We start from the raw sequence: 22,884 nt of genomic DNA on the forward strand, positions 1-22,884 counted from the left end.
CTTTCCCCAATCCCCCATTCCCTAGTCCCATTGCATGTAAATAACAATCAGTAGAGCCGACCTTCCCCTTATTCCCCCATTAAATGTCGTGCCCAGGTCCACCGCACCACACGTAGACAACTTTCGGACATCTTCCTAGTTATTCTTAATCTATGTCAGTTAAGGCCTCGTTTCCATTATGACTCTTCGTTGCACCAGAATGTGATTATATGGCATCAGTAGTGAGTTTAGGACCTTTCCCATACCTCCTCCCATCTTCTTCCCCAAACAACAACAATAACAACAACTACAACAACAATTACAACAACAACAGAGGAGATGGCGGCGGAGCGGGGGAGGATGCGTCCTCACACCGGCTCGATTAGCGCCATTGACCACGCGCTCCACGGGGTTACCCCGAAGGGGCTGGCTGTCAGCTCCTCGTCAGGGGCGGAGCCAGTAACCCCCCCACGCACCCAATGAGAAGCAACGTGCCGATTCCATCTGGGGCGGAGCTAACGAGCCGAGGGCGTGTCACTCCCCGCCGGATATACGTGGCCCCGCGCCGGATGTGACGTCAGATGCGCCCCGAGCTTGGAGAAGAAAAGCCACCTGCGAGCGCTGAGTCAGATGCGCCCCCAGCTTGAGCAGACAAGACGCCATCCGAGCGCTGCGACCTCCCCGCATCTCTGGACCGGACCGAGTCGATTCTGACCTTTGAGCCCAGGAGGACCTGGAGCCATCGATCCTGCCTTTCCTAGCCATCAAACCCCCGTGTGAGTCACCGGTGTCCCGTGTGTCTGTCGTCTGTCCGGGGTTAATATAAGAGTGTGTCTAAGTGCCTGTCTTCCTGTAATATACCTCTAGCCCCTGTAATCTAACCTTTTCCGTACGAATATACTTGAGAATCGAAACATTGGTGTCGTATTGTGTTATTGTAATCCAGCCGGGTGTCTTCTTTTTCTTATTGAGCCAGCGTGGCGCGGCTTCGTCAACGTCGAGTATAGTCGGGTAATTTGTGCGGACACGACGGCCATTCCGCTCGGCCCACTTTAACATCAAAGTCGTGTCTGTAACAATATAAACCATGACTTGTGTTACGTGGTCCCCTCGGTGAATACCTGGTCTCGGGGACCCCCGGACCGTGAGAGGAACTTCGCCAGAAAGTTGTATTATATATGCGCTTTCGCCACGCAATCCATATGAATTCCACCCAAGAGAAAACTGATGTTCAAGGATATATTTCAATGGTAATGACCATACAATTTCAATGATACAACCACGGAGATTTTCCCCGAGCAATCAACAATAAACAACCATCAACAATTCCCCATCCACAATCAATTCCCTATGATTAAGATGGCCATCTTATATGGGTGTGTCCCCGTGAGTACTCACGACCCCCTTTTGGTCTCGGTCCTGCACAATGTCTCTGGGCCCCTCCTGACCAAGATGATGGTCGGCGTCGCCGCACTCGGGCGGTTGAACGAACCCCGGGTGGACGTGTTTCCACCGGGCAGGTATTGTACCCGACACCCCGGCTGCAGCCCCTCGTGGCCACGCGAAGCGGGTACGGGAAAGCCAGCCAAAAGCCCCACGCCGCTTGCAAGGCCTGTTAGGCCCCAACGGGTGACCCGTACGCGTCTTTTTACTTTAGACGGTGTCGCGAACGGTGCCAAACGCTGGGTCGGTGCACAGCCACACGACAGTTTGACGTCCACCGGGCAGGTATCCGTCCCGGTAACTCCTCTCGCCAGACGGGCTCGGGAACGCCGCTTTTCCACACGGCTCAATCAATCCCACCTTTCGTCGGAGCGGGGCGAGGAAAGAGAAGAATACTCGTCCCTTTTCTTCCTCGTGTCCCTTCCTCTTCCGTTTCCGGTCACTTCCGTTTCCGGCCACTTTTCAGAAGGGCTCCTGACCCTCCAACCACAACAACCCTTAATAGACTACACACGGATAAGCAACGACCTGAATGGTAATTCACATAAATATGTAACACTTGGATGGGGATGATGATGCTGTTGGAGTGGGGTAGTGTGGCGTGGGGAGGGATTCAACGATCGGAAGAGCAGCATTGGCTTTACGACGAAGTCGCCTGCTGCATTGCCACGTTAGAGATCCTTTGGAGTTTAGATGATCCTTATCCAACTTAAACCCCAGAGCAAATCTTTCCTGCTTGGACAGAAAGGTATGTGATAGCATCCTCTTCCAGAATAGTCTCGTTAGCGTTAGACATGCTACGGCATAATCTTCGCCTCAGTTTCATGAGCTGCGGTGGGTCTGTCTCCGCAGCATCATGGTCTGCCAATATTGCTTCCCCAACTAATTTGACATTAGGGAGGCCAAATTTTCTTTGGAAGTTCTCAAACAAGCCCTTGCTGGGGTAAAACCTGTGGGTAGCAGTGATTGAACTAGTCAAGCGCCTCGTGGAAATGTTAGTAAATGCAAAAGATTTTTCCCATATCACTGGTTTACTCCAACGCATTTTTTTTTTTTTCCTATGTTTGTTCCTCGATCCAATCAAGGGCTTTTCCATCCTTTCAATGCAAGGATCATGGTACTGGAATAACACTTGGAGTGCAACAGTAGGCTCGTAATGTGAGATAATCACACAGATGCAAATGACGACTCATCTCAGCACAAAAACCACAATTGGTCGAAATAAAGTTCTGCGATAACTAAATCGGAACAATAGGTTGCTCGATATATTTAAGTGTTTACTGTATATTCAAATAAACCTTTGCTCGAGGGAGAATGAGGACCAACTTACCACTACCAGAGAATGGGCACATAACGGTGAAGCCCACATCATCATTTGCACCAAGAAGGAGCACCTTGAATCCACGAAGCAAAGTACCATTTTGCAGGGCCTGCAAGAAAGCAAAGACCTGGAGTTATATGTTGGAAAACAAGTCATCTTACAGTTGGAAATTGTGAAGACCAAACTGGTACTCAAGTTGCTGAAGGCAGCAGTACTTTGGGTTTGGATTCTAAACTCTTGGAAATGAAGACCGAAATTATCGACTTGTCAAAATCCAGCTTTATTACTCAACACGTTTAGGGAAGATGGTCTGCCCGAGTTTGCATGTAGTGATGTTTTACATGTTGAAGCACAAAATTGCCAATTAGAGTATACTGGCGTGACTCGGCGAGCTCCACGCGCCTCACCACACATCGTTTCAGAGGGGGTAGGCATCTTTGACCATTTCGGTGTTTTGGGTCTTCAGGGCCATTTGGGTTTTCAGGGTCTTTTTGAGCCTCAGGGCCTTTTGGGTCGTTTTGGGTCTTCAGGGTATTTTGCGTCTTCCAGGGTCTTGGGGGAATTAAAGGGTCGTCAAAGGTCTGAGGGGTCTCAGCAGTCTTAGCGCAATTAAGAGGGTGGTAATTTTATTTGAAGAAGACGTTTTCGTGGCATATAAACATACATAGCGACATACATAACCATATACGTTTGCTCTATTATAATAAGATGAGCTGGGGAAGAGGGAATTCACTCATGAGCCACAGTTATAGCAATGTTGGTTTTAAAAATAAAATCCAAAGTTAAAACCCAATTACTATTTAACCACAAAACATTAACAGCTTTTAGTGAACATATGGAAAGCAAAAATGACAGTAGAGCTGATTTTATTAATGTCAGTATCGATCACTTGCATTGCCCACACAAACTCAGCTATTACCTGTATTTCATTCAAAGGGGCATCAGGCTTTGCCATAATGATTGTAAACACTCCACTCTGGAGCACATTGTACCCCATCCCAGCCAACTCAGCCAATGGTCGTCTGTTAATGGTGATTGCAAAACTGGCAATATCTTCAGTGATTAGCTTCAGAAGATAATAATCCTCGTAGCAAGAAACCTGTGATTCTGAAAGATCAACAAAATGTTAGAACAAAAATAAAAGTATTAAGTTTCAGTTCAATATGCAAGAGTATTGGGGGGGTGGGGGGGGGGAGGGCAAGTCCAAAAAAACCACAGGTCAAATAGAGAGAGAAAACCTATAGTCCCCTTCTGGGTAGTGTACTAAAAAAGCACCCCAAAAAAAGCTTCACCTACTTTCATAGAGAAAGGTACATGTCATGTTGCCAACCAGATACTGCAAAGCACCATCAGAGTCCTTTGCCACCACTTTTACAGAAGCCCAGTACGTCCTGCTGTTGGTAGTTTGTGCCTGCAGAGTACACGACACCTTCATTAGGAAGGAAAATATTTGGTATGATTTGGGGGGAATTATTATTTTTATTAAAAACTCACCAGCAGTTTCACAGCTGGAGCAAAACTGAAAGTTTCAACGTAGATTGTATATACTTCAGGCTCAGAGGTTTTGTCAACTTCAAAAATGTAATCCTTAGCACGTTCAGGTGGCAAGTCATGGATGGATACACCATTGATTTCAATCTGATCCAGGATGATATTTGTACCACGCACAGGACCAAAAAACACGGCCAGCCGTCCGGTGCTTTCATCGCAGAAATCTGAAACGGTTTTGTAACATTTCAAAGATTTAAGAGCTGTCCGTTTAATGTACAGGGTGGCTAACACCGACACAGGAGTCAGTATGAAGTTAGACGGCATAGCATAAACGTGTACACTGCAAGACCCCGGTTTACATAGGGAATGCGTTCTTGAAAAGTGTGCCGAATAGCAAGCAAAAAAATCAAAGCAGTTTCTCAATTAATAGAATAAGGGGTGGGGATAGGAATGTGGTCCGAACCTCACCACTTCAGGTATATTTCACTTTTTATCGACGATATTACCCTTTTTGATTAGTTATATTCAAGGACATCGGAGAGTTCATACACAAAACCGATAAAAATATTTCCATTTTCGGTAAAAACAATTTTTTTTAATGTGCTTTCTTGGCAGAACATATTGTTGCGGATATGGGATTTGCATCCATCCATATCCGCTTGTAAATATTCCCCTATTTCCTCAATACTTCCCAACTATCCCCAATCCCCCATTCCCTAGTCCCATTTTCTGTAAACACTCTGTAGACCCGACCTCCCCCTATTTCCCCCATTAAATGTCGTGCCCAGGTTCACCGCATCTCATGTAAGACAACTATAGGACATCTTGCTAGTTATTCTTAGTCTATGTCAGTTAAGGACTCGTTTCCATTAATTCTGACCCTTCGTTGCACCAGAATGTGATTGTATGGCACCGTTAGGAAGTTTAGGACCTCCCGATACCTCCCCGCAGCTCTTCCTCACGGTTCAGCAACAGCAACGGCAGCGGCGGGCGCGGGGAGTGCGCGTCCTCACTCCGGCTTGGTTGGTAGGGGGTGTTGGGAGGGCACCAGGCCTCCCCAACGAGCCGCCATCGAACATGTGCTCGACGGGGTTACCAAATAGGGGCTCCCTGTCAGCTCGTCAAGGGCGGAGCCCGGTAACCCCCGCACCCAATGGAAGCGGCGGACCGGCCCCAGTGGGGTGGAGCCAACCAGCCGAGGGCGTGTCACTCCCCGCTGAGCATGCGCAGGGAGAGGGAGGTGACGCCAGATGCGCGCTGAGCTTGGAGCAAGCAAGACCACCTCCGAGCGCTGTGAGGCCTCCCCGCATCTTCTGGACTGGACCGTGCTTTATCCTGTCCCCGAGCCAAGGTGCACCTTGTGCCATCGAACTACCTGTCCCTCCCTGCCATCAATCCCTGTGTAAGTCAGCCTTGTTCCGTTTGTCTGTGGTCTGTCTGGGATAAGATAAGACGGTAATTAAGTGCCCATCTCTTCTGTGTCTTTACCTCACTGCCTTGTAATCTACCCCTTTTCTCCACCACTAATTATACCCTCCTCCGGAGGTCTTGAGAACTGTACCCCTTGCGTCGTTTCCTCTTTCCCAGTCGTCGTGTCCTTTCTATCATTGATTTGGCATAGCGCGATTTGGCCAACGTCTGGGGGAATCGGGTGAGTTGGGGAAGAATCGGGGGAACTGTTAGGTCGCGGCAATACCACCGCTCGGTAAATAACATCTAAACCGCGTCCGTAACAATATCAATGCCAAAAAAATGGTGGACCTAAATTGAGGCAAGTAAACAGCCAGAATTTCACAATTCTAAATTTAATTAAAAAAATTACAATTTGATATTTTCCAATTTGTTTTGCATCAAAAGCAGACATATCCATCGTAAACCTGGTATCAAGGCCTCACAGGATTACCAGAAATTTGATCACTATTTTGAAATAGCACCAATCTGAATGTAAAAAAGTTTGACACAATAAAACCATCCATGGGGGCAGAAGGGAGGGGGAGGGGGGGAAGGGACTAATATCCATCACAATAATCCGAGACTTCCTCGCTTCATGGTTTGTGTGGACTAGATATCCATTCGGGTATTTTGAGCTACATTCACTATTTTCACTCGCTCATCATTACCGTCTTATAGATCCTATAACCCACATCAGCCAAAGCATCCTCAGAAATTTCCATCTCATTTTCAATATCGTCAATGAGCTGCAGAACATTGGCCTTCTTTGCAGTCTTCAGTTAACCCTTGGGCTGATGACAAACTAGTCCTATTTCTTGCCCTTCAGGACTCTAGTCTTGTTTGAATGCAACCTTATCAGGATGGTCGTTGTTCAGTCTCAGAAGTCTTGCTTCACTTATTTTTAAGGCGTGCCAAGAGCGACAATAGCAGGTTTCAGCCACCTTGAAATAGTGAGATTTGCACGGTTGACTATGCATGTTAGACAGCAAAATAGCATCCTGTCTCACTTTACTTTCCATAGGCTAAAGGTGCCCATTGATGCAAGAAAGATCGTTAGCCAGGGTAGGCACCTTGCACATACCACGTGCATTGTGCACACAATAGCTGCATTTTTACTGCCACCACCATGCCGATCTCTTCGACACAGCTCGAGTAAAATTCTTTACAGCCGATTTTTTCTTTTTACATCCCAATTGAGAGCAATGCAGGCTCTTTCATAGTAAAAACTGCACATTATTTAGCGATAAATGTGCTTATTTGAGGGGAGGAGTGAGAAAGAGTTGGCATCTGTAGCGAGGCAAAGAAATCAGAACATGCGCACTGACGTATTGAATCACGTGACTGATGTGTGCTGATTGATTAAATGGATATATCAGTATTTGCGAACAACACGTTGTGTATCAGTTTCTGAAATGACGTGTTAAATAGCAGGCCAATTACAGACTTGGCATTTAATATGGAATTTTTTTTTTTCTTGACGTGGGTTTACTTTCTTAACTCGGTATATCAATCTGGTGAGTTCCTTTTACACTTTGGTGATTTATTTGTTAAAAGAACCATGTCACTGATTGTCTGTCGCAGCAAGAAGTCAACAACAGGATTATATCACAGGTGGCGTGGCAAAATGTACGGACAGGTGCATTTGATTATTGGCTTCACAGTCGGGTATACAAGGGTTGTTGCGTTCTGTATCAGTGGAAAACAACTGCTGCACGTCTCCAAAAGTTATTGCCGCTTCCTCTGGAGATGGTCCGTCAACTCGACAATGCTGTTTGTCATGGAGTGGTGGCTTTACGAAATTACGGCATGAAACAGCGTGCTCTTGCTCGGCAGTGTGGCATCACTCAAGGTCACGTGTCAAAGATCCTGAAACGAAATGCTCAGAGGGGTGTCCCTACTCCAATACCGAGGCCACGACGTCCCTGCAGAACCACAAGGAGGGATGATCGCCAGCTGCACCGGTTAGTCCACAATGGCCGTACCAATTCAGCTAATCAGCTTAGGGATGAGTGGCAGCAACTGACAAATGTGCCTGTATCCAGAAGGCTAGTCAACCAATGACTGGTTCAAGCAGGCTATCGTGCCAGGCATCCCCTGAGAAAGCCACGCCTGACCAGACAACACCGCCAGCGCCGATTGCAGTGGGCCAGAGAGCACCGTCAATGGCAGCCAGGACACTGGAATCACGTGATCTTCAGTGACAAGTCTAGATTTCTGGTCTATCATCAAGATGGCCGCGTCCGAGTGCGCAGACAAGTGCATGAAGCCTACAACAAAGATTGTATAGTGCCAAGAGTCCAAGCTGGAGGTGGTGGGGTGACCGTTTGGGCTGCTTTTCATGCCGGGGGCAAAAGTGACCTGGTTGTTCTGAATGGAAACCTGAACCAGTTCAAGTACAGGACCATTCTGGAAGAAACATTGCTTCCATTTGCTCGTGCAGCCTTTCGAGGAAACTTTGTCTTCCAAGATGACAATGCACGGCCTCATCGTGCTCGCATGATCCAACACTTTCTTGCTGACCGTGGTGTAGAGCATAGAGTGGCCTGCCATGTCCCCGGATATGAATCCGATAGAGAACTTGTGGGCAGAATTAACGTGTCAAATCGACCACTTGGACCAGCAGCCGACCTCTGTGCGTGAATTGCAGCAGGCTATTGTCACTGCATGGCAAGCGATTCCTGTCCAAACCTTGGCAAATCTCGTGAACAGCATGCCTCAACGTGTACGTGCTCTCCTGAATGCTCGTGGGGGTTACACGAAGTACTGAACTGTAATTTTACTGTCCGTAATCCCAGTCGTAATTTAACTTTTGTTTTTGTTAAAAAAAAAATTGGCTAATGTGCAAAATAAATAGATACTTCTGGAAAACGTAGAGAAGTTTAACACAGTACTGTCCATGAATCGAGTTCGATGTCAGTTTACATCACTTTCAAGGATCAATTTATTTGTTTCGAAATGTCAAATCTGGTTTTTGTTTCTTTTAAAGGTCACATTAACAAAATGTAGAATAATTTCAACATAATTCCAATGAACTTTTGGTTCTAAGACATCTTTAAAAGTAAGTTCACCCCCACAAAAAAAATATTCCATATTAAATGCCAAGTCTGTATATGGGTTCTATCGAGTTTTGCAGAACAATTTGGAAATCGCAAGAAACAGCATGCTTGGTTCAGTTTTGGCAGGAATGGAATTGGGTTTTGCATGTGAACTCTTCATACACAAATATTTAAAACAATTAGACATTTAAATAAAAATAAAACTCTTGCAGAAGCGGTACATCTTCCTCATTCAATTAACGTGGACAAAATTAACCTGGTAATCCATCAATACAAGCATCCATTCGCCGAACATCGAATTTAACTTCCCAGGTAACACTTGCAATGCCTCTTAGCCAATCTACAGTACATTTCTTTATGTGACAAAGTACAGTGCTTCCTTCTTTCAGAGATTTTATGATTTGGTACTTTAGCGATGCATTTTGGAGTCTATCAGTCTTGCCAGTTCTGAAAATGCTTGAGAATAAAAGGTATAGCTTTTAAAATGATGTAAGTGCATGTTGAGACCAATAAAAAATAAAAAATAAACCACCTTTCGAGGCCATTTTTCCCCGCAAAGCGGGGGTTGGCCTTTTTCGGGAACCGTGGTTGTTGTTGGTTTTTCGGTCCCCTTTTTGAAGCAATGTTTTACGGCCGGATGCCCTTCCTGACGCCAACCCTTTTTGCCGCCTTTAACGACAAACAGGGAATTACCAGTGAATTGGTACTCAATTAGCCGACCTCGGAAGGATGACAGGCTGAGTCAACCCCCCTGGCGTTAATTCAGCGATCGACCGGTATTCGAACCCAGGATCCTAGGATCCTAAGCCGGCACCCTAGCCGCTAGCCCAACACCAGGGTTTTGAGACCAATAGAGAAGTGGTATTAATGTGATGCATTTGCGAAATAAGTGTTGACAAACCAGGGTACTGCATCAAGAGTTTAAGAATGAATGCTTTAAAGGGGAGGGGTAAAGGGACTTTCAGGCCATCCTGTAAAAGCACAGGCATTGGAGTGGGAAGGGATGAGGGATGGAGTTAAATCTATTTTGCATACACAACATACTCCTTTACTGGAGAATTTTTTTTGTTTAAGGCTTGCTGCTATCCTCTTGATAAGCCACGACGTAACGCGCGTTTGGACCCGGAAACAGAATTATGACGCGGCGCGTTACATCACGGCTTACCAAGAGGATAACAACAAGACAGGAAGTCGAAGCGGCGAAGCCAGGCTTGTAAAATATTATAAACCATAAACATATTAGCTTTGTAAATAGTCACTAATGCCGTTTATAACATTAAACAAAGAAATTTGGAGGAATCAACATCTGTGAGGTAAGTTTCTTACAGAACTGAGCAAAGATCTACTGTGATCAATATACCCCACAAGGATTGGGTAATATGATCCTTTTGCCGGGCCTATAAGTACTGGGTCGTTGGAAGACCAGTAACGCCGATGCGTTCGATATTTCATAATCATTTTAACAATTGGTTTGTTTTTCACACTGAATGAAAAACGTGAAGGTAGAGCATATTGATTGCGATATCCTCTTGGGAAGCCGTGACGTAACGTGCCGCGTCATAATTCTGTTTCCGGGTCCAAACGCGCGCGTTACGTCATACTTATCAAGAGGATAGACAACTCATTGCCTATCTACTCGTAGAATGCAATTTGAATGTAACTCTACATGAAGCCATGAATCCCATAATTTACTATCTCCATAAGATATTGACCCAAAGCCTTCACAAGACAGCAATCTTTTAGGCTGGCGCAATCTAACGCTGCAACTGCAGCTGGGGTCAGCACCACAGCATCATTTTGAACCTTCACTTGGAAAATCTCCCAGAACCGACAACTCTGAAGGAAGCCATCAATATGAACAGAAATCCATCTTTCACCAAATGGATCCTGCAAATGAATGAGCAACTCACAGGCAGGTGCTGGAGTAAAAGCCTTACAAGGACATGCCCAGCTCAACCGCACCAGGTAGGGCTCTTGCATCCGCCTGAAGTTGAGCACTAGATGTAAACTGTACGTTGTTCCACTCTCACCACTGATTTGGCAAGCCTGTCAGTGATAGAATTAGGGCAAAAAGTTATTGTAAACAAACAAAAGGTCAATCACATGGCCCTAAAGTTACAATTTGAGCCAATATAAAACATTTAAAGCACAATCCTTCACCAAGCTTACCATTTGGGAAAGCAGTGGTGACTTCTTGGATATTTCAATAACGTAGCCTCTGCTGCTGTTTTCACTTATTTTCTGCAGGCCAACGAGCTTTTTTTCTAGTGCCGCCAAGTTTACATTTTGACCATTTATAGTCAACCCCTCAAGTGGGTCCTCACACATCTCCGGCATCACCACCACCAAGTGTGTTTCGTTACAGTGGAAGGCGTCTGCAAGATGAGACAAGGCATAGGACAAAAACTTAAAATGATAAAGGCAAAAGCTTTACTACAATAAGAGTACGTACATCAGAGCACCAACGGTCCAAGGAATCTTACCATGGATGCAGACTAATGGTATAGAGATGGACAACAGAGGTAAAGCAGAGCCATGCTCCAACACCACATCAACTTTGTAACCCTTTATGTTGCGGAACTGCGGAAGGGAAAGGGGGAGGGCGGGATTGGGAATCAAAATGCTATATCTAAAGGGGGAGGAAGAAAAGTAATAAAATTTAAAACGTACCACAACATATAGGCTACTACATGCCAACAGTCATGACTACCTGGAGAGTCAGATTAAGAAATTTGAGTCATAAATTGCAAGTTTAGAAGCAATGGAATTTTGATGGTAGTTGGAAAGCTGGCTTTTACCTTAAAATGCTCATTTAGTGCTAGGGGGGCAAATCACAGAAAGAGCAGACGGTGCAAGACCAGACAAAAAGGATGAGGTAGAAGACATCAGGCGACCCATCTGCAATGGTGAAGTGACAATCCCATACTTAGCTTCATCACAGGATATTCCAATAATATTAGTTTGACCTTGGCCTTGGTTTCCACAGCAGTAAGCTGAGCAAGGTGTGACCGAGACAAAACCAGTCCAGAGGGGAGATCAGTACTCCATCAAGCTGCAGATTAAGGCCTTGTAAGGTGGATACGAGTTCAGATGTGCCAAGGAAGGACTTTATGGTGGAGGATGCCCAGTCAAAAGTTGGCTTCAGAGGCCAACTTTGAAACGTGGCTCATCCAAGAAAGATCATGGCTGATAGTTAGACCAAGGAGTTCGAATGAGTGAACTTTGATAAAGGAAGTAGATGAGGGTTTGCCAGACAGTTCAGAGAGATAGTGAGGGTGTGGTACATGTCAGGACTGAAAAACATGCCAAGTGTTTGACCATCTTGTGATCTTTTCAAGTTCTGAAAAGAGACCAAGCTGTTGGATGTCACTGCAGAGGGTGGAGTCATCAGCAAATTGATAAAGGATTTTCTAAAGATTATTTATGAAGATCAGGAATAGGACTGGATCTAGAACACTTTGGAACACTCCAGCCTCGACAGGGGTCATACTTGAAATGTTAAAAACCATTTTTTCTTGACCCATTGTTGTAAATGTTGAACCACATTTGCAGTGAAAGATGCCAAACACTTTTGTACTTTTTCATCTGACTGGACACGAGTAACTCATTTATCAAGGAAACCTGAGGAGATGCATATTGCTATACATGTAGCAGTGATATTTCAGTACAACGGCACGGAATTAAAGCGGTGAAAACACGTTGCGACAACCATTGAAAAGGCCAAAAGACATGCTAGACGAACAATGGACCCACATTGCAGATTCTGGATCGAGCAACAGACCAGTCACAATTAATTCATCTGCCATATTTGACCTCACAGCAATGCATACAGCAAAAACATCTTCAGCTGCTTACACAACTTTACGCATCAGAACTACAAAAGTCTTGCTGCAAGGAAGTGCCTGGTGTTGGCTTAACGGTAAAGGCGGCTGGCTTAAGATTGAGCCCATCATGCCATCAGGTGAGTTGACTCAGCTAATCATTCGAACTCAGCAAAATGTGTACCAGCTTACTGGAAACTGAGCACTGCTTTGCTCCCAGCAATGACAACCAGCAGCCACAGGCAGCATGCAAAATAAAAACTGCAAGGAAGTCAGCAACAAAACCCAACCCAGATCCCTAAAACTTGCCATTTAGACTCGAACTGGCAGTTGTAGTTAAGATACTTGCTTTATCAGACTTGTGATAAAGCCATTTACTCATAATCAAATAAAATAAAACATAAAACTCAAAATATAAATAACTCGTATAATAAAAAAAAAAATCAGCCTATCACTATTTCTCAAACAAATGTCCTGTATGGAACGAATCATTTTTGCAACAGCACAAAAAACAAAGTTGAAGCGGACTACACATGCAAGGTTTCGATTCAAGAAATCGTGTTGGCATGTACGTACTTTTGTACAATCAGATAATTTAATCACAACATCTGCCAATAAAGTTGAAAAGATCATTTATGGTGCTGTCAGTTTAAACCAAGTTTAAAGTTCATGTTGGCCACATATTGGTACCATTTTCCAAAACTACTACAAACTACAAAACAATTCAGAGGCCACTTTTCACAAGACCATAAACTTTAAGTGAAACTGCATAAAGTAATCACCCACACTCACTTGTTCGACCTTGACATAGTCAAGTGAATGGTTCACTCTCAGAACCAAATGATCGGCAGTGTCATAGAGATCAATCCCTCGTACCCGTGCCTCCTCCACGGTGAAGGTGTCCTTACGTCCAGAAGGCAAGGAGACCACCAGGAACCATGAGGAATCATAGGCTTTGTCCACATTGGGTAGAGGAGCCTGAAGCAGATTTGTACAATACGAGACAAATTAGAAAGTAATTAGAGATCACAAACCTCGTTTTGTGTAAACTTGGACGATTTACCTTTAGTTTTAGTGTAGAGATGTACATTCAAATCACATTATATACACTTGTACACTTTTCTTAAAACCTTCCTAATAGCTTAAATTTTGTTGCAATAGATAATTTAAAGAGGCCCTCAATTGAAGGAAAAATAAAAAGAAATACGTCATGCATAGCACAATACTTGCGAAATCCCTAAAATATGTTGACGGCCTATGATAACCTCAAAAACAAGTCAAGTGAATCCACTTGGATTCCGCCCAGGTTGGCACATGGAAATTATTATTCATATGGTACTTTCCATGGTGAAGTAGTTCGCAGCAGAACCGGCAGCATAATGATGTAGCATAATTCTCATCTCGGGTCAAGATTTGAAATTATGCCATGGTTTTTGTAAAATTGCTACTAGTATTCACATTATGTACTTTTCACGAAATGTATTCACATTATGTACTAGCGAGCGGCCGCGTACCAGCCAAAGGGGTAGCCCATGGTTAGCCTAAATATAGATTTGATGACGTCATGTTTACACATCTGAGCGACAGAAACTGTTTACACATCTGAGCGACAGAAATGAGCGACAGAAACTAGCTTCACTTTTGGAGAGACAGAAATTCCCAGGCAAACGCTATAACGCACCAGGTTTACAACCTGTGCGTTAATAATTGGTGGTTGAATTCAGTGACCTGGTATGCAGTATGGAAATGCTTTTTAAATTTAAAATCAGATGAAAATTGAGGATTTTAGAAATTTGGCCAATGTTGATCTTTTGGCCTATGTTGACCTAAATATAATCGGTGATTGAATTCAGTGACCAGATATGCAAATCCTCTTCAAATTTCAAGTCAATCGGATGGAAATTGACTAGAAATTTGACAAAGTTGGTGACCTTTGGCCTATGTTGACCTATTGACCCCAAAAACAATAGGCTTCTTGCTTATGACTAACACTACCATTTGGTGAAGTTTCATGAAGATCGGTTGAAAAGTGTGACATGTAAGCAACTGACAGACAGAATAACACACAAGACCAACCAATATATTTGAAAAATCTTCGATTTTCGCAAGTGATGAAGTAAAAAGGACAACGTGTAATACTAGCTACCACCAGGTGGTGTTTGTGGCTTGCGTTAGCACATCATGTGCAGCCAACCTAAACTAAATACAAAATCCTCTGGTGAGGGCGACTAGAGAGCATCCCAAAATGCAAAGCCCATACACGTTGTAACACTCAAGAAAACAGTTAAGAACGAGAAGGGTACTCGGTAAAGCGCATACCTCCGCTAGGCTGAATAGTTTAAGTTTTATATCCCACTGATAGGCCAGATGTGTATCTGAACCAAAATCTAAATTGGCTTGTTGTCACCTAATCAACTCATCCACCTTGATCGCCAGATCTCGTTCACAACTTTTTGAAATAGTGCTCTATACACACACCACACCACACCATTTTTGGCCCCAACTCTCAATGGTGAAGATTCACTTTTTAAATTTTTTTATAGTATCCAGATTTTCACCAAAAAGCGAATCAATTAGCTCTTGTGACACCAACCTGTGACAATTTCAGCCTTCGCACTGACAGGGACAGATGTGACAACAGCCTCGATAGAGCACCTATCTCCACCAGGTTGAACAGTTTTTGTAACCCACCGATACCCCAGGTCTGCCCCCCTACAACCAAATTCTAAAAGGCTCGTTCTCATCACCAACTCAACACATTCAAATCCATCCATAATTTAGAAACATCCTGCTCACAAACAGGGGTGAAAACATCTGTACATATACCTGTGATGGCAGAGGTTAAAATATTATGTTCTCCATGTTCTCAATATACAACTTTGTTGAAGATTAAGCCAAAAGCTCAAGTGCTAAACGATAGAAAGCATCAAAATAAATGCAAGCAGACAAAATTTATAACAAAATAAATAAACCGGGCCACCTCGCACTGCGCAGCGGAGGTCACGTGCTAATAAGGGCACGAGATGGATTGAGGGTTATTTATACTTACTGCGACTCAATTATTAGTGTTCCTCATACAGTATTCACATAATAAGCGTTTGTTGAAAATTAGATGTTATGGTCTGGACAGACAAGCATTTGCAAAAAACCTTTCCCCGCTGTGAGAGCGATAAACTCACTCTGTCAAAGTCTGGGATTCGCTTTGCAATAGTAGCCTGTGGAAGATAAAAGCAAAAAATCCATCGATTAGAGAGTCAAGTCATTCAAATAAAGATAAGTCAGGGGTCAACTCATGATCAAAGAACTAGATGGTATTCATAGTATACTTAACCTGCGCAGTCAACTTGGTGCGAGCCACTCCTGTTTTCGAAGGTTTTTTTTTTTTTTTTTTGATCCAATATGGCTGCCAGACCATGTGACCGATGACAAACTTGCATTGCCCAATACAATATTGTTGCGTAGATCACTCAAACTTCACTGATCGAACCAACTGTTTGTTATACTTGCGGAATTATGATGTAATTAAGGCACCAATGACAACATATTCCCCATGGAGTTCTTTACAATGAACCAGGTTTAATTTTTTTTTTTTTTTTCCATAGAGTGGTTTCAGAGATAGAGGTACAATGTCTGTTTTTCCACGACGGTGCCTGTACCACGTGATCTGTTACATCATAATTATTATTTAAAAAAAGAATTAAAAAAAAAAAAAAACACGAGGCACTCCTTTGGTGAAAATTGTGTCCATTGGACCAACAGTTGTCCAGCAAATAAATATTTCATACTGATCAGATCAGATTGTGGGAGATATGTTGAAGGCAGCAGGAAGTTGGGGTGTGAAGAAAATGACAGATCTGTAATCTGGTGGTGAAATAAGGCCGCATTCCAGTGGATTGGGAACTGAGTACCCTCATCCCTCTATACAAGGGGAAAGGTGACCCTCTGGAGTGTGGCTCGTATCGAGCGATAAAGTTATTGGAGCATGGAATGAAGGTATTGGAAAGGGTGTTGGAGAGGATGATAAGGAAGAAAGTGAAGATCGACGAAATGCAGTTTGGATTTATGCCAGGAAGAGGAACGACAGATGCGCTTTTCATTGTGAGGCAGTTGCAGGAGAAGTACATGGAGAAGAGGAAGAAGTTGTTTCTTGGGTTTGTCGATCTGGAGAAAGCATTCGATAGGGTTCCACGCGAAGTATTGACATGGGCATTGAGGAAGTTAGGAGTGGAGGAATGGTTGATCAGAGTAGTGATGGCAATGTACAAAAGAGCGCACACAGCTGTAAGGACGAAGGACGGGAACAGTGGTGAGTTTGAGGTGAAGGTGGGAGTGCATCAGGGGGCGGTACCAAGTCCACTACTATTTGTAGCTGTGATGGAGGTGCTGGCTCAGAACGTAAAGGAGGGTTTACCGTGGGAGTTGTATGCAGATGGTCTGGTGTTGATTGCAGAAAGTATGGATGGACTGAAGGAAAAGATGAACAAGTGGAAGGAATGTATGGAGACAAAAGGTCTGAAGGTGAATATCGGAAAGACGAAGGTGATGGCAAGTGGTAAAGCATGTGGTGAGGTGGAAAGAACTGGGAAGTGGCCGTGTACTGTGTGCAGGAAGGGTGTCGGAGTGAACTCCATTCAATGTACAATGTGTGCTGAGTGGGTTCATCAAAAATGTAGTGGTGTGAGAGGGTCATTAACCAGTGTGGCAGCTACATTCAAATGTAAGGTGTGCACAGAGGGAGCTGCAGATGGAGGAAATGTTGAGTTGGTTCTTGGAGACGGCGTGAAGCTGGAAGGTGTGAAAACATTTTGCTACCTCGGAGACATGCTGAATGGAGGTGGATCAGACTCGGCAACGGTTGCTCGAGTGAGATGTGTATGGAAGAAGTTTCGGGAACTGAGTGGCGTGCTGATGGAGGAGAGTGTCGCTGAAGCTGAAGGGAAAGGTGTATGCTGCATGTGTGAGAAGTGTTATGATTTATGGGAGCGAGACATGGGTAATGAACGTAGAGCAGCAACGAAGGCTGGAAAGGGTGGAAATGCGAATGGTTCGATGGATGTGCGGAGTATCGTTGAGAGAGTAAGACAAATGATGAATTGCGAAAGATGATGGGAATATTGCCTGTGATTGATGCTGTGAAGAGGAACAGGTTGAGATGGTTTGGTCATGTGTTGAGGAAGGATGAAAGTGACTGGTTGAGAAGAGTGATGGATGTTAATGTAGAAGGAAGTAGAGGACGGGGAAGACCAAGAAAGACTTGGCTAAAGATGGTGGAAGAAGAAATGCGGGCAAGGGGGTTAACAAGGGGAGATGCAGAAAATAGGGCAAAATGGAGAAGATTGTCATGGGGACCGAAAGGCTAACCCCCGCTCTAGCAGGGAAAATGGCCTTAAAATGCATGTTGTTGATCAGATAACACGTTTTACTTGACTTATGACGTCATAATAGGCACAGACGACATTAACACATCTTATTCCCCTCCGCATAGGGAGTATTTTGCAATAAGCTATGTTTCAAAAAATTTTTTTTTTTTTTTTTTTTTTTTTTTTTCATCGAGCGATTTCAGAGGTGCAACGTTTTTCCGAGATGGCATCCATACCACGCGACCCATGACGTCAATTATCACGAAAATATTATTCAGGTGGAGGCGGTCCTATGGTGGAAATTTCATGTCAATCGGACCAATGTTTGCCAAAAAAATGAATTTTAAACATGCAAACACGCATGTACAACAGACATGTTAAGTTTATTTCCACAATCATTAATAAAACAAGATGAGTCATCAAGACAAGAGATGACTATGAAGTGATGTGAAGGGGTCTATTTTAAAAGCCAGGCCTGTATTATATAGACCCCCATTTCATACACTTTGACTTATTTGAACAACAGATTTAGAGTGAAAGGAGGAGGAATAGAGGAAAGAAATATGAGGAACGGGAGAGGCCTCCAGTAAATGCCAACATTAATTTCAGCATTATATAGAAATTATCCTACTTGGAATACTGGTGAATAGAATAAGATTATTTATGTGTCAACTCCATATTCATTAGCACCAATTTCAATTTACGTTTCAAATGAATAAAGGCCAGGAGTTGATTTCAGGTTCAAGTCAATCAAATAAATTCCAAAATTCGAGTCACGCAAAAATTAACGTTTTCTGCAGAATTTTTTCTAACTTGCGGATTTTTTCTAAGCATCACGATTCGTCTTGTAGCGTAACCATGGACTTCATTTTTTTTGGCAAACAATTTCAAAGTTATTCAGTAATTCTTGTCTATCTAGCTGGAACATAAGGGTTCCCAACTGATACAAGTACAATTCGTTTATCTTTAAAATTTTGTTTTCAACAAATAAATAGTTTGCATGAGATCGATATCTTTTGTTGCAAATAAATCTCATAAGATTTTGATGATTCAATTTGCAACCTTAAAGAATTTCTCCAAGCAAGTAAACAATAATTCAGTGTCGACAAGAGGAGTAGAATATAATGAAACTAGTATTTATTTTGGGAATTTTTTTTTTGAACTTTATCCCAAAATTTCCATAAATTTTTTTGCACAAGTTATTCACATGTTGTCCATGCCAAATTTTCCTTAATTACAACACAAATAAATGTGTTCGTCTCTACTTTGCATAAACTTTTTTGTTAATAAAAAAAATGGGTCCTGGAAGCATTGAGATCGTTACTAAAAATAATGTACAGCTTTTTGCGGCTATCATACTAAAAGATGCAATTTGGTGTCTGACGATTTTTGACCGCAATACATTCGGTCGTTACTTATTCAATCTCAAGCAAACTCGTCAGGAGGACCAACACACATTGAAGAATAAAAAAAAAAAATGAATGAATGATCGTTTTAAGGCCATTTTCCCCGCTAGAGCAGGGGTTAGCCTTGCGGGCCCCATGACAATCATGGTTCCCTGTTTGAAGCAATGTTTTTATGGCCGGATGCCCTTCCTGACGCCAACCCTTGGTCGCCTCTTCCGATGCGCAGGGATACGGTGTACCTATTCTAAGCCGGGGTACATACCGGGATCGTTCATCCCAGCAAGCTGGTACTCAATTTGCCGACCTCGGAGGGATGACAGGCTGAGTCAACCACCCTGGTGTTAATTCAGCGATCGACCGGGATTCGAACCCAGGATCCTAGGATCCCAAACCGGCACCCTAACTGCTAAGCCAACACCAGGACCAACACATTGAAGGTTGTGGCGAATTCATTTGCTCCCTTCCCCAAGGGGGGTTTCCTCACCAATAGGGTTGTGTTGGTGTATATCAGTGTTAAGATAGCTTTCTCATGACGTTTTTCCAAGGCAGCTTCTAATAACGCCAATGATAATAATAGCATAATATCACAAAACATTAATACAGCATTAATTAATACATTATTAATTAATTAATACATACAAAACATTAATACATTAATATATAATGTTATATAATCGCCTTTGATCCCATCTCTCTATGGTGAAGTCACTTAAAAATTAAATAATCCTTGTAGCCGAATCCAAATTCAGATCTTCACCAAAATCGAATAGCCCGAGACACCAAACAGGTCCAACAAGTTTCGTCCAAATCTATCCATAACTTGAGATATCCTGCTATATTGTTGGTTTTACCAATCAGTGGTGAAGAATCACAATTAAATAATTCACATATCCTAATCGATGTTCAGATCTTCACCAAAATCGAATCTATTTGTCCTCGTCAGACACCCAGCTGGTCCACCAAGTTTCGTCCAAATCCGTCCATAATTTTTTTGATATATCCTTCTATGCATCGTTTTTGACCCCATCTCCCAATGGTGAAGAATCACTTTAAAAATTCTCGTAGCCGGATCCGAAACCGGATCTTCACCAAAATCCAATTACTTTGGCGGTGTCACACACGCTACATCTGTCAAACTTCATCTGAATCCGTCCACAACTGAGATATTTTGTACAGACTTGGATTAACGATATGTACTCAGCAGAAAGACAGGGGTGAAAACAACCTCAATCTGCTTTTGGTGGCAGAGGTACTAAAACGGCCTCCCTAAAGGGTTTTTCCTCCCTTCTGCCCCCCCCCCCCCGAACAAATGCCCTGTTAACATGTATAAATAACTTAACATGCCGCTTTGGTGAGAGCACTCACTACCAGAGGTAAAAATATTATAAACCCCCAAACACATTTGATTACCTTTTGAAACAGTTACTAATGCTGTTTAACTCTAAACTCAAAGGAAGGGAACCCGGTGTTTGTTTAGTTACCAATCAACTATCGATAGCACTTGCCAAGCAAGTCATTCCTCATCAACGGTTTTGAGTGGAGTGCTTGCTCGAATGCTTAAACATGTCGAGCTCAAGAAAATTGGTAAATAAACACATGACTGATGTTCGAGGACAGACCCTAGATCTACCGCAATCTATATGCACCAGAGAAAGGACCCTTCTTGACACTGCCGTAGGAAACAGGTGTACTAGTCAAAACAAACACCTTTTAGTCCAATACGGACAGTTTCAACTAGAAGGTATGGATCTGAAGAGATGTAAAAAATAAAAACATTTGAGTTATCAGCAAACAATATGAATGGCAGCACATTGGATTTATAAAAACCATTAACAAATGATGAACAGAGGACCTAATATGGAGCCTTGTGGGACACCACGTGACCAGTTTGTGGTTAGATTCATAGTTATTTAACGCAGAAACTACTATTTGTAAGGTAGTTCTCAAACCACTCCAAAGCCTTGCCTCAAATTCCATAGCAGGATAATTTATGGAATAGAACGTTATGATCAATGTTATCAAAATCTTCAGAGAAGTCGAGGAAAATATCAACGGGATGAGAATCATAATCAATTAAGTCTAAAAAAAACGGTCCCGTGTCATTGAAACATCACGTGCTACGCACCTGCAGATACCTGGGGTCACACTGCACCGATATGTACTCAGGTGCGCGAGCGGTGCTCTCTGTATGGACCACACCGAGAAGTACGGCCACCAACAACCATCTGGAGATACAAGTAGCACAGAAAACGCCGAAACGACAGAACGCGTTTTAAACACTCATTTTATGAGGCATTTTGCGAATAAAAACTAAAAAAAAAAAACATTCTCAAAGCTTAAACAAATATCGACAATCGCACTTCGTTAACCTCACCGGGTTACCTCAGCATTTTGATAAAACGATTCGATCGGACTTGATCCAGTATCACCGTGTGTGTAAAGAAAGAAAACCGAAGATTTAACTTGTACAACTCAAGTTTCCACCAAAAAAAAAACCCCCACCGGAAAAAAATTAAAACAAAATTCCCGAAACGCTGGAACACTTGGATTATTGACTGCGTGAGCTTTGGCATCTATATACGATAATTACATGAGGTAATTTAAGCTTCCCGACCAATGAAAATTGAGTATTTGAACTCGATCCGGAGTTTGCGCTGACAAGGCACGTGGCGGAAATTACGATTCACGTGACTTGTTGTCTTCCCGCGCTTTTCCAATCAAACCCGCGCGCGTGCCCTGTGAAGTACTCGAACGCGGGAATTCAGGAGCTTGCAGTTCCGGTAAAAGAGAGGTGGAGCAGGTGAAGCGAAAAATAACGCAACTTGAAGGTTTATTTTGTAGTATCAGGAGCTGTTTTTCTGGCTTTTGGCACTCGGACACTAAAGGATCGACGCATCATCCTCCCGGTGCGTACGTAATAAATAGATGGCCGCTAAATACGCTACGTGGAGCTGATCAACCTATAATGTCGGAAATGATTGAAGGCAAGTAATTTCCATTTCAGAATACCATATCCGACGATCGCAAGCCAAATGCGCAAACAATACCACCCGAGACGCACGTCATGACGTGTGCGTCAAAATAGTGCACGCTGTACAGTGACGGAATGACGTCACGGAGCTCACACATTAATCAGAAGAGGGTACTTGAGACTTTGCGTTATTGATAACAAGCAGTCGAGTTACGGAACCTTATAAATTACATGTTTTCCAAAAATGACGTAACTAAATCACGGTGCGTTCACTACGACATGAAAGATTGTCCTGTGAACCAGTGTGTGTATACACGAAATAGTGTTCTTCAGCCTCTTTCGCCGCTTCTTCTTCATATCAACAGCTTGTGCAATCGAAGAGGCACTCGGAAACGTTTTTGATCTAAGTCTTTCACGAACCGGCTGGCTAGGTCCGAGGTTCATCCGAAAATGATTTGGTTGGGAATATGTAATCTGTTCAGGATTCCGGAAATAACTCGACTACTCTTCGCTAAACCTAAGGACACCGTGGGCAGCTCTTCAAGGGCAAATGCTGAGGGATGTTGACCATAGGTGTGCTCTTC

At 43.3% G+C, this 22,884-nt stretch overlaps 1 protein-coding gene across 1 annotated transcript in view; it reads right to left on the minus strand.

Moving 5' to 3' along the window:
- The window catches only part of LOC137436492 (uncharacterized), a 45,523-nt gene extending 23,595 nt beyond the window's left edge, over nucleotides 1–21,928 (minus strand). Inside the window, exons 1-11 of the mRNA XM_068130334.2 lie at nucleotides 21,712–21,928; nucleotides 21,455–21,554; nucleotides 15,743–15,778; nucleotides 13,356–13,541; nucleotides 11,226–11,322; nucleotides 10,912–11,117; nucleotides 10,653–10,788; nucleotides 4,238–4,458; nucleotides 4,040–4,154; nucleotides 3,663–3,850; nucleotides 2,753–2,852 (exon numbers count right to left, since the gene is read on the minus strand). Coding sequence (XP_067986435.2) covers nucleotides 2,753–2,852; nucleotides 3,663–3,850; nucleotides 4,040–4,154; nucleotides 4,238–4,458; nucleotides 10,653–10,788; nucleotides 10,912–11,117; nucleotides 11,226–11,322; nucleotides 13,356–13,541; nucleotides 15,743–15,778; nucleotides 21,455–21,554; nucleotides 21,712–21,902 — 1,576 coding nt within the window. The 5' untranslated portion in view covers nucleotides 21,903–21,928. The remainder of the gene's footprint in view (nucleotides 1–2,752; nucleotides 2,853–3,662; nucleotides 3,851–4,039; nucleotides 4,155–4,237; nucleotides 4,459–10,652; nucleotides 10,789–10,911; nucleotides 11,118–11,225; nucleotides 11,323–13,355; nucleotides 13,542–15,742; nucleotides 15,779–21,454; nucleotides 21,555–21,711) is intronic.
- Nucleotides 21,929–22,884: the final 956 nt, after the last annotated feature.

Source organism: Myxine glutinosa, chromosome 11 (assembly GCF_964187855.1).
Source record: "Myxine glutinosa chromosome 11, kmMyxGlut1.1, whole genome shotgun sequence".
Lineage (NCBI taxonomy): Eukaryota > Metazoa > Chordata > Myxini > Myxiniformes > Myxinidae > Myxine > Myxine glutinosa.